The sequence below is a fragment of the Pecten maximus genome, chromosome 18 (assembly GCF_902652985.1).
Source record: "Pecten maximus chromosome 18, xPecMax1.1, whole genome shotgun sequence".
NCBI classification, from domain to species: Eukaryota; Metazoa; Mollusca; class Bivalvia; order Pectinida; family Pectinidae; genus Pecten; species Pecten maximus.
Window position 1 is genome coordinate 11,191,855 of NC_047032.1, and position 13,422 is coordinate 11,205,276.

General features: G+C 34.6%; 1 protein-coding gene across 2 annotated transcripts; it reads left to right on the forward strand.

Moving 5' to 3' along the window:
• The first annotated feature begins 375 nt into the window (after positions 1-375).
• On the forward strand, positions 376-11,588 carry LOC117316792 (D(2) dopamine receptor-like). Of its 2 annotated transcripts, none has more exons than XM_033871563.1 (2): positions 376-985; positions 6,727-11,588. In XM_033871563.1, exon 2 carries the CDS (start codon positions 6,948-6,950, stop codon positions 8,445-8,447), a length of 1,500 nt encoding a protein of 499 aa, XP_033727454.1. In that variant the 5' UTR covers positions 376-985; positions 6,727-6,947; the 3' UTR covers positions 8,448-11,588. The 2 variants fall into 2 exon arrangements, with proteins under 2 accessions (XP_033727454.1, XP_033727455.1); XM_033871564.1 differs by lacking the exon at positions 376-985 and adding an exon at positions 1,928-2,038.
• Positions 11,589-13,422: the final 1,834 nt, after the last annotated feature.

Sequence of the window (13,422 nt, forward strand, 5' to 3'; positions counted from 1 at the left end):
AAGATATTTAGTGAAAAGTGCCGAATTAAAAACTTGACTGGATTTTTTCATCGGCTTTTTTTTTATATCATATAGGCTACCTATTGATACACGCCCCGTAGGCCTACTTAAATGGACTTCATATTGGTTCCGATGAGGACTTCGGAATATTCCATCAAACATATATATCTGTACGTATGCTGAGTGTGCAAGTTATGATTAAGACATGTCAAAAGGTCCTTCTGAAAACAAAAGGACACGTGTTTAAGTGTACTTACAAATATACTCGGATGTACATTCATACTTCTCTAAGTAGGTCCCACTTTTTAACTGTTGGCTGGTTAATACGTCATTGCCTTATGAATGCAGTCGTTATCTTTCACCCATGACGACATGTTTTTGTGATAACGAATGTCGAAGTAATGATCCTAAAAAAAATCACCTAAAATTCAAACGTTGAGTTGATCTGACATTTATGGATATGTCACCGAGTGTTAAACATATCTAGTTGGAAATCATCCAAATGTCAAATTAGTCCAGATTGATTAGAGGCGTGAATCAATGTCCAGTTTAACCTAACGAAACTATCTACATCAACCAGAGGCGTGAATCGCTGCAAGCTATTAACCTGAAAAAACCGTCGTTTTCGTCGGTTCTTAAAAATCCAGATGCGTATTTCGCTTAAATTGTAAATTAATATTTTCTTAACAGACTTTTACTTTTGTGTTGAAGAGGATGTCTGAATAGGCGCATCACTTGGGCGTGTTCCGGAAACGATGGCTGACACCGATTTTCCGTGACCTAGACAGATGACATTTTCCAGAGCGAATTAGATAGGACAACAGTTTTACCCTACCAATCATTGACACTACAAGTTGACATTTAGGTCTACCAGCAATTTTATTTCATGTTGATATTTGAAATTGTCTCTCTCTAGCTATCATTTTGCGTGCAAACTGGATTATAGTAGGCGAAAAGTTTATTCAAGAGACCGTGTTGAGCCAAGGTAAGTTGCGTAACAGTATCTCGTCATGTACAAATTAGTAAGTGTAATTTATACATATGTATTACAAAATCAAACCATAGCATAGGACGAAGATCGACTATATCATATTTTCCTAGGCATATTTTCCATACATGATAGAGGGTTAAATACTGGAATCAGATTGTCTGTCCATCTGTAGAAACCTTTCGCCCGGACATCTCCTAAACGTTTTAATAAGTTTCAATGAAACTGCATTGGAATGTTAGGAATTCTGCATAGATGTACATTTGTATGTTTTAACGGAAATTTTGGTTACCATCGTTACCAGGTCACCTTAAACCACATTGTGTAATTGCCCATAGCTGTTCAGTCCTTATACCAATTTTGCTCAGACTAGTCGCGTGATGTAGCTTATCAATGTCCTTAATATGACACATCGGGTGTTCCAAGAATAGTTACTATACTGGAGATTTCTGATTGGTCAAAATCGATATGAAATGAAACTATTTCCCGGAACATTGGTTGTATATTTAATTGCTATGGCTAGCAATGGAAGCCATTTTTGTTGGATGGGCGTCTTCCAGATATCTCCTATTATGAACCAATTACCATGTTACTATACGGAAAAATTAGGAACCCTATGTTGATGTGTGTGCCTTTTACTCTGGTTAAAATTTGGCTTGCCATAGTTACTTTATAACTTAACAGAAGTTTTTGTAAATTGTATGACAGTGTGATATAATCATGGCTATTCTCCGTCGCCGTGCGCCGTAAGTAAACTTATCATATTTTAAATTTCATCTCTGGGATTCAGCTCTAACTTGCCTGATATTATCCCGATATAGTCCTGATCAAGTGGTGTTATTTTTCGAATAGGTCCGAAATCGAAGATGGCCGTCATGGCGCCATCTTGAAAAACACATGTAAAACTTTTTCTTCAGTTCTCCTGGTGCCATTGAGCTGGAAATTAGGGAGATGTTTAGGAAGGGAAGCGGAACAAAGACTTATTTTTCGACCTCGTAAAACTTTTCAGCCACGACGGCCAAAACCAAACCACGATGACCATTTTGTAAGGTGATTGCGCATTCATGGTTTTCCTGAACAACAACTATTTCAAACATATTTTCAAATTCCATCAGAGAGATTAAGCTCAGACATTCCTTAAACATTGCTGATATTGTCCTGACCAAGTGTTGTTATTTTTCGGGTCGGTCCCAAATCTAAGATGACCACCATGGTCAACAGTACAACTATACTTTCTACTGAGTATGTATATAGTACAAAGGTCTATGGTCAGACGACTGTACTGGCCCATGGGGCCTCTTGTTATGCAGTTGTCTATGTTTATGATAGCTTAAAGGGCTACTTAATTGATTTTCGTTAAGTCATTTGGTCTGCACAATTATATTGCTTATGATATGATATACAATGAAACAGGTATGCCGTTGTTTTATACAAATGTAAAATGCAAATGATGGGTAGCTGGGTATTATTTAGCCATACATTCAAATTTTGTCAAGGCCAATATATTCTCATATTTTTTTTTGCTTAATTGTTTTTGTCCCGCAGCATTACTGACGAGCATATAAACATTTCTAAATATATTTTACATTTACGTGGTATATATACATATGATACGTTATACGTTAACAGATTGACGTGTGCCTATTTATACATACAAACATGCATTTTCTACACATATATGTACTTGATGATTTTATATAGATCTTATGAAGATGATGGTCACGTGATAGGTTTAACACAATCAGCACTAGTAATAGACATGGACACAATTCCGTACTTTCCGATGATTCAAATGTTCCAAATCAAAATGTTGAGATTTGTCTAAACAGTCCTATGTATTGCCTAGGGCGATATTATTTAGATGTATACATTAATCTGGTGTCCAGGGAGGAAAGCATTAAGTGTCCTCAGACGACTAATATCCCTCACCCCGAAGCTCGAACAAGACTTGTTATAAAGTACATTATACATTTATTTTCTGTCTTTTCGTTGTTGTTGGTTGTGTGGTATATTTGTTTCTGTCTTCTTTTCGTTGTTGTTGGTTGTGTGGTATATTTGTTTCTGTCTTCTTTTCGTTGTTGTTGGTTGTGTGGTATATTTGTTTCTGTCTTCTTTTCGTTGTTGTAGGTTGTGTGGTATATTTGTTTCTGTCTTCTTTTCGTTGTTGTTGGTTGTGTGGTATATTTGTTTCTGTCTTCTTTTCGTTGTTGTTGGTTGTGTGGTATATTTGTTTCTGTCTTCTTTTCGTTGTTGTTGGTTGTGTGGTATATTTGTTTCTGTCTTCTTTTCGTTGTTGTTGGTTGTGTGATATATTTGTTTCTGTCTTCTTTTCGTTGTTGTTGGTTGTGTGGTATATTTGTTTCTGTCTTCTTTTCGTTGTTGTTGGTTGTGTGGTATATTTGTTTCTGTCTTCTTTTCGTTGTTGTAGGTTGTGTGGTATATTTGTTTCTGTCTTCTTTTCGTTGTTGTTGGTTGTGTGGTATATTTGTTTCTGTCTTCTTTTCGTTGTTGTAGGTTGTGTGGTATATTTGTTTCTGTCTTCTTTTCGTTGTTGTAGGTTGTGTGGTATATTTGTTTCTGTCTTCTTTTCGTTGTTGTTGGTTGTGTGGTATATTTGTTTCTGTCTTCTTTTCGTTGTTGTTAGTTGTGTTGTACAAATGTCCACACACTAGTCTGATTAAAACATAGTATTTGTAGGTCAACTGTTGATTTTATAATGTGTTAACCTTCCGCTTTCGTTACGCTGACATTTCCCTTTATAAAACGCATATATGAATTGCGGTCACATTACATTATAGAAAGACACATGCATGCCAGTGATGAACAGAAAACTCATTCAGCATCGTCCAATCCTTTGAACAGCGTAATTTGTGATGTCCCTGGAATGGTTTTCTTTTAAATAGCATTATTCTCATACCTTTGTCTTTGTCTTAAAGTTTACGGAACGAGATGATTCAAATAACAACCTTTATAGAATGTGCTGCAATAACATTTTCAGGTATCAGACCTCAGAATGACTGCCTGCCGTAGGTGATTTTTTTGTTAAGCAAATAACTCTTGTATTATAATATGCTTAGAAATTAAAAATAAATAAATGAATAAATAAATGTACACTATAATTGGTTTATTCATTATGAAGTAGTACAAACAAGCTTCACATTTGTTCAAACTAAAATAGAAAAATGGTACCGGATTTAAAATTTCCGGATTTTCCGAAAGTGCAAACAGCGAAATATGGTGCCTCAAAACCACGGTGAGATGGCGGAAAAACTTAATGTTCAACATTTGTCAAAACAAGATTAATTCTGTGTTTGGGATAGAGATATTTAATTTCAAATACATTTCAGATAACAAATTGAGTAGAGAGTTGTGTCAGTTTGGGTCAATAATCATGATATTTTGCAATTTTTAAGGTTTCTTGAAGTGGTTACCATGGTATTCACAGGTGTGAAGACATAGAAAAAATAGGTTTATTATCCTTCAAAGCTGTAATAAAATTGCAAATGTATATGGATTACAAATATATATACTTTGTAGGTAATATGCAGGATTAACTGGCTATGATTACATATCTAAAACATATGCCTTATTTTTCAGAATTGGGCAATTCTACAGTACATTGCTACCTCAAGTCAGTTCGAAGAAAATGATCTGATACATTTAAACAATCACCTACATCGAATTGTATACAAACACAGAACAATTATGATAGACAACCAAATATAACAATAAACGTGTATAACTATACCTACTACAGATATATATAACTATACCTACTACAGATATATATAACTATACCTACTACAGATATATATAACTATACCTACTACAGATACATATAACTATACCTACTACAGATATATATAACTATACCTACTACAGACATATATAACTATACCTACTACAGACATATATAACTATACCTACTACAGATATATATAACTATACCTACTACGGATATATATAACTATACATACTACAGACATGTATACCTACTACAGATATATATAACTATACCTACTACGGATATATATAACTATACCTACTACAGATATCTATAATTATACCTACTACAAATATATATAACTATACCTACTACAGATATATATAACTATACCTACTACATATATATATAACTATACCTACTACAGATATATATAACTATACCTACTACAGATATATATAACTATACCTACTACATATATATATAACTATACCTACTACAGATATATATAACTATACCTACTACAGATATATATAACTATACCTACTACAGATATATATAACTATACCTACTACAGATATATATAACTATACCTACTACATACATATATAACTATACCTACTGCAGATATATATAACTATACCTACTACAGACATATATAACTATACCTACTACATATATATATAACTATACCTACTACAGATATATATAACTATGCCTACTGCAGATATATATAACTATACCTACCACAGACATATATAACTATACCTACTACAGATATATATAGAACTATACCTACTACATATATATATATATAACTATACCTACTACAGATATATATAACTATACCTACTACAGATATATATATATATATAACTATACCTACTACAGATATATATAACTATACCTACTACAGATATATATAAATATACCTTCTAGAGATATATAACTATACCTACTACAGACATATAGAACTATACCTACTACAGATATATATAATTATACCTACTACAGATATATATAACTATACCTACTACAGATATATATAACTATACTACTACAGATATATATAACTATACCTACTACAGATATATATAAATATACCTTCTAGAGATATATAACTATACCTACTACAGATATATATAACTATACCTACTACAGATATATATAAATATACCTTCTAGAGATATATAACTATACCTACTACAGACATATATAACTATACCTACTACAGACATGCATAACAACTACAAAACCATGCATTTTCTTGAATATAGAAAGTTATCCACTGAAATATCTTGTATATGTTTTCGTGAGAAGTGTTTTCCCCCTTACAATATGATGTCCATTGACTATATGTCTGTCTATGGGCGATACATGATTTGTACTTATCTGACGCTGTCAGCTTCCGGTGCAAACACTTCACACCAAACGCTTACCGGAAGTTACACATTCCGTTTGTGCAGCAAATCATGTGTAACTGATCATGACCAGTACGTAATACCACGTTTATTGTTTCAACGAAAGTGTTACGAACCATGGATGGAGCTGTATATTATATTTGTGTCGGAAGGTTTTTATTTGTCTAAAGGGAGTTCGGTTATACATTGAACAAGGGAACTGCTCTGATTTAAGTATAATAATGCGGAAGAAATTGAAGTTAATGATTATATATTCAAGCCGATAATGTGGGTGTGTTAGGTTGATGATGGACATTTGCATTAATTGATTTACCCTAGCCCAAGAAGACGTTTTGCATACAAGTATATACTAGTTCAATTCACCCTTGACGAAATCTCAAGTGACCTATTCTTATTGCCCTTTGCCCGTCGTGCGTCCGTAAACAAAACACGTTTATAAACATACAAAGCTGAACGAACGACTATTGTTTAAAAGTCATTGTGGTTTATGAGCATATCTATTAAGCTTAATGCAAACTGAAGACTTCGTTACTAATGTAGTACATTAAGTTATTAATGAATCAGTAATGCATGGTCGTTTCCTTCTTTTTTAGAATTGGAATTCACCACTGCCAATAGATCTCAGAGGTACAAAGGATATGTCATCGTCAAAACAGTATGAGAACAAACGATACAAAGAACTGTGATTGACGTCGATGATAGTCATGTTCTAACAACAAGGCGACATTGGAAAAATCCTACCAAGGAACAACTTCTAGAACTGACATTCACGGAATGAATTAAGACGTCGACCGACCAAGAAATAGTTATAGACATGGCGACTCTTTCAGAAATAAATGAGGCCGAGGCATTTCGTCAGTTTCCGTTGTCCGTGTATCTATCGATTCTGTCCCTGGTGGGACTTATCGGAAACTCAATAGTATTGTACATCTACACCAAAGTTTACAAAAACTCTAACTCGCGTTGTTTCATCCGCTTCCTGTCCACAGTAGACCTAATGACATGTACAGTTGCAGTTCCGGTTGAAATCCTGACAGTTTTGAACCAGTACGAGTTTGACAACACCACTGCCTGTGGGATATCTCGGTTCGTTAACTCAGCAGGAACTGTTGCAGCGTCCACAATATTAATATTGATAGCGTTCGACAGATACCGTAAAATCTGCAGACCTCTAAAGTGGCAAATATCAAATAAGATGGCCAAAATATTAAGTGTGTGTTCTTTGATATTTGGACTTGTATTTTCAATCCCGAACATTTTTCTTTATGGTGTTCGAACTCGAGAAGTGGTCTTTGAAACGTTTGTATATAATGGTACTGAATGTTCTGTTAGTGACGCTTGGTCCGAGTCTTCGTTTCCTTTGATCAACAACGTCATCACTATGCTTATGTTTCTCGTGTCTGCTGTGATACTGGTGACATTGTACACAATCATCGGCAGAAACGTGAGGTTCTTCGCCAGACGTCAGGAACAAAGAAAAAACTCGTCGGTTGTCTTGGAGACGCATAGTGACGCCCAAACTGCAGTGAAGCGCCGTGTTTCCGAAATGAGGTCACAAGATGGCGTCTCATCAGATTCAATAAATTTAAAACCACCAAAGAGGTCTAGGAATCTACCTATCCCGGAGGAAAATGGCTCTCAACTACTAGATCGAACACTAAGTCATAGTAAGTCATCGGACCCAATCATTATGACGCCTGAGAGAGAACAAAGTTCATCGGACATTGTTTCGACGCTTGACAAGAGTCACATTCCTCCAATAGTTACCAGTTTAGAACCGCATCTGCACCACGAAAATGTGTCGTGTGTCTCAGAAGACAAGCTAGATTATGAAGTTGAAACGACTAGGGACAAGTCAAACAATTGCCCAACAAAGACAAGCAATTCAATGCCAAACATAAGACCTTTATCCGAATCAATGCACAGCTCATTCTCAAAAATGTCATCCCTTAAAACCCAAGTCAGTAACATGTTTCCGTCCAATCGTAGGAAAATTTCGCAAGACACGCTACGCCAAAATAAGAATCTTGCGAAAAGCACAACGTATTTAATGTTCATTATATCAATGGTGTTCATTGTGAACTTCCTGCCTTATCTTCTGCTTGTTATCCTAAGGGAACTCAAGGAGGACTTCGTGGACAGTCTGCAAAGCAATGATGCCGGACGCACTGCATACCGATTTTTTCTGAGGTCATATTTCGCCAACTGTGCTGTGAACCCGATCATATACAGTATATTTGATCGTAGATTTCGACACGCGTGTAAACAAACGATGAGGTCTGCTATTGTAAAATGTTTTCCTGCAAAACATTGAAGTACATTATATACAGACAACAATATAGTTTCCTGAAGTCTAATGCCCATATACTGCTCTCTCTTACTATTGAATAGTATACCAAGTGTTCAGTACCAACTCAAGTCGAAAGAATATCTTAAATAAATATACTCAACAAAATGAATTGGAAAGTATTTCTCCCTAAGTACCATCTCTGTATCGGTAAAATGTAAAAGCTATGATGCCTTTGGAGTAAAAACAAATATATAGTGGAGTACTAGTTAAGGATTAAACTATAAAGGCATCATTGAACATGGATTTTTGACATGTGATATGAATAGCACTAGCAACTTGACATTCTTAATTATACATACTGACCACAGACTAATATTTGAAATTTTACATTCTTTGATATACATGTATTAAGAAAATATTTAAGTACAGTTTTAGTAAAATACCTGGTCGGAACAACTTTGGTGTAGATATCTACAAATGCATTCTCTAAATTGCCAAAGAAAGCTATGTTAACACACTGGATTTTAGGCAGCGAGATATTTACTGTAGAATTGCTATCCCAAATGATTTATAAATATTTTTGATTAATTGAGAATGTGGATTATTTTAGAACATGAAAACTAGACACGATTTAAGATTTTGTATTGGTCCAATGGTTGGACAACTTACAGGAAGTAACTTATCTGACGCTAATTATATAATTTAAATCTATATATAGATACATGTATGTGCTGTAATGATTTAATAGAAATCATAGGAATACCAGAGTCTCTAACAAGGGCAGTTGCTACTCCTGTTAAATGTTAAGTATTTTGGGAATGAAACGACTGGTTCGCCCGTTGTCAGCATAATTTTATCGGGTATGGTGTCCTGTTGGGTGTTCCATTTCTCGGTATGGTTCAGGGAGGCAGCACTATAAAGTCGACATCAGATTCTCGCCATAACAAGGAGGCACGGGGGTAGCCACCCTTAGATGTCTTTAGCTGTTGATACAGCTTGTATGACGCTATACAAACCAAAACAGGTATATTACGTCTACTGCAGATAATTTTATCATTTTTGGGTTCCTGCTACGCCCGAATTATCACAATAGCCAAGTTATTTGGTGACAGAACCGTTAATAGTGCTATTATATATTAAAGTGTTGACGATTGGGTGATAACTCAGTAGCAAGCCACAGACTTTAATCTTTAACTCATAACATATATCATGAATGGAAGATTTAAACTTGTTTCATGTAATAAAATACGTAAAATGGAATATTGATTTTTAATACTGCCTTCATTCTCATTACAAACAATGACCTCCTAGAATCGCTAGAAATAGTATGGGCAATCATCTAGTTTCGATATTGATTATCTATCAGTAATTAAGACAGAGTATATCAAGATATCTCAAACTCTGGTTTCTTGATCGTAAGGAAAACGTGTGGCGTATCATAAGATATACTTGATTGTCATTATTTCTTCGCCAAGCACATTATGTATATAACCAAAATATATAGCACATGTTTATGATCTCCGAGTCAAGTTAAATATTGGTATTTAGGAAGATCAATACATCAATATATCATGATATTCTTATTAAGAATAGAGAATCGGTCACAATGAATATTCTTATTGAGAATAGAGAATCGGTCACAATGGATATTCTTATTGAGAATAGAGAATCGGTCACAATGGATATTCTTATTGAGAATAGAGAATCGGTCACAATGAATATTCTTATTGAGAATAGAGAATCGGTCACAATGGATATTCTTATTGAGAATAGAGAATCGGTCACAATGGATATTCTTTAGAACCTCGGATCAATTGTACACTGCATATGTTAATGATAACGTTAACTGCATATTTTAACAGTAAAATCATCCTTATTGTATAGCTTCAGAAAAAAAATCTAATGCATTTGCTGTTGAGAACAAATATATATTCATCATTAGTAATGTCAAGGTTAATGCTTCAGAAATTAAAAAAAATATTTTAATATTCTAGTATTCTTAATTCAAATGTTTGTTTTAATCAAATGATGTATTGCACATTCTTATGCATTAGTTTAGTGTAGTGTGGCAAAGTGCAACCAACCATTGGGTATCCGACGATGCCTCCTTACCTGCCATTGCCAGAACAGGTTATATAAACTTATAAAATCATTCTTTTTGGTCAGGATGGAAGCGCGCCAGGGGGTATACGAACAGTGGAACCAAAGATTTTCCCATAGACGATAATGTTAACGTTTTCCACTGTCTTCCTTAAATGGAATTTTCAACACTGGTCCACTCACCCTAATTTTGTAATGTCATACACCTGTAAATAGAGCATTAAAAATTCTACCAATTTGAAATATTTTTTATATGGGGGCCATCATCTTGTATTGAATTCAGCAGCAATAACTCGCCTAAGTTTACAACAAACTATACACTTAATGAACTCCCCCATGACAAAAAAGAAAGAAAAGGAAATATATTTTCTTTTCATGTATTTTAGATCTACATGTATTACTCAGCCCACACATAAGGCTGTGGAAACTTCTCACACCTGAATATCCAATCAGTAGGCCCCGATGCATTCACCGTACTTTTAAATTTTCTGCCCAAACGCTGTTTCACTCTCTTTTGAGGGAAGTCAAGCGTCTTCTGTGTCACCGACGTCAGCCGCAATGCAAATCTAGGTCACGTTCGACGACACATTCTGACGTCATATCTGTTTGATTTCTCAAGCACTGATTGGTGTTTTAAGAACCTACGAACGGATGTTAAAAGATAATAGTTGATAGTTACGATTAAGATAGACGGATCAAATACTTTTTTTTTCAAATCCATCAAACTTCTGTGCGTCGTCATGTATGCTAGTTTATATTTTCTATTTAACTTTTACGTAATATCGGGTTATAAATGTTTATAATGCCGGGGAATTCATCCGTATCGTTATTGTTTTCGTTATACAGTGAAACCTGACTTTACCGACACGCACTGGGACCAAGTCAATGTCTGATATGAAAGTGTAACAGAGGAGCATGTCGCCATTCTGATGGTGTTGGTCGGATAATACAGGATGTCGTCAAAGTCAGTGGTCCGTAAAGTCAGGTTAAATTGTATATGTTAAACAGGGTAAATAACGACAAATTAAACAAAACTTCTAGTTCTTACACCCCCACCCCCATTTACAAAAAAAATCAAATTGGACACGTTTTGATCAATTTAAAGATCGATTTTTATGAACAAAAACATTGAAGTGACGAAATATTTATTTTATATTGTTATGAATTCAAATTAAGTATTGAGCTTAAATCGGAGATGTTAAGTCTAAAGCGCTACAAATATCTCGTAAGGATTACGTTTTAATGCTGCATTTGCCCCCAGCCAGTACTCGTAACATCACCATAGTGATAGATAGGCAAATAGGCGAAACACCATGGATATATATTTAGTTATCTTGATGAACACGTCATATATATTGTTTGACATAGAACTAAGGTCATTGACTGACTTCACACAACAAGCATTTACCCACTTATGTACTTGTCTACTCAGCGAAATACTTAGCGATGAGGCTAAGATTGTGACTCGTGAAGTAGCTGAACATCTTTATTGTGACGTTCTGGTGCATTTCAATTAAAATGCACTGTTCGAGTGCAGACATAGTGTAAAATTGTGTCCCATTCGAGTTTTTTTTTTTTTAATAAAAGATTTGTTTTGCTATTGTTTCTCTCCTTTTGTAAGAGTACGTACGCGAAGAAAATAATAAAAAAAAAACAAAAAAACAACAAACCCACTATACAATAAGGGTTTGTTTACGGGCTTATATATATCTGATTACTGAAGTTAAACAAACATTCCTATCTTATTACTACATTACCATTGCTACGTCCAATGGGTGGTGTCTCCAGATTGTTACATATACGTGTGCTACGACAACACTGTCTTGAATATAAGCAACAGATCAGAATATACAATTTTATTGCATTTTTGTTAGTATAATAAAGAAATTGATCAAACTTATATTCTCACACTGAAGCCATGAGCAGTGAAAATATATTTTGCAGTGATAATATAACTTTTTCATTTTTGACCTATCAGAGTGAAGCTTAGTATTTGCCTCATGGATACTTGGCAATTTTTCCAATCAAATTGAAGATAGATAAATGGGTCATTTTGCTGTATTTTTGAAACAATAAGACTAGGTTTTGACAAAATACTCATTGGACGTTAGGTTTTCACGCACATATTCTCTGATAACAGCAGAATTGACCAGTCTTTTCAAAATGACGTGGAGTGACGTCACAAAGTGAAAGACGTCATGAAGTATGTTACTGATTCCGCACATTTTTTCAATGTTTTTTATTTAGGTTTTTAGCATAAAAATGCAAGAAAAAGAATATTGAATGGTTTGCTGTTGAATATAACATATATTTAATTCGTATGACAGACTATTTCGATATTTTCACTCGTGCTCCACTCTCTTGAAAATAGCGATATTCTGTCATACCCGTGAAAAATATCTTATATTCAACGAGAAATAATATAATACACTCTATGTGAAAAATTAGATAAATAATATATATGTATAAACAGTTGAAAATTATATTTACCCTCATAGCATTGACACTATTGACACGAGAATGAGAACGATTCATGACTTAGGTTTAATTTGGTCTGTCATTGAATAAATTCATACATAAATCATAACAAGAGTTCGGACAATTTGAGAATTCCATCTCTTTATCAAGACTCATTATATTGTGCAGAAGACACACAAGATGTTAGCACTATTTAATGCAAATTGGGAATTGGATACAGTAAAGCCAACATTAATTTAACTGCACCGTGCAGCTGTTTCGTCCTTCTAGGATTTTTCAGTGATAATAGGGACACCATGCGACTCTTTCGTCCGCCTAGGACTCGTCGGTGGTGCGAGGAACGGGACATCATGCATCTGTTTCTTCCCTTTAGGACTCACAGTGGTGCTAGGGACACCATACAGCTGTTTCGTTCTTCTAT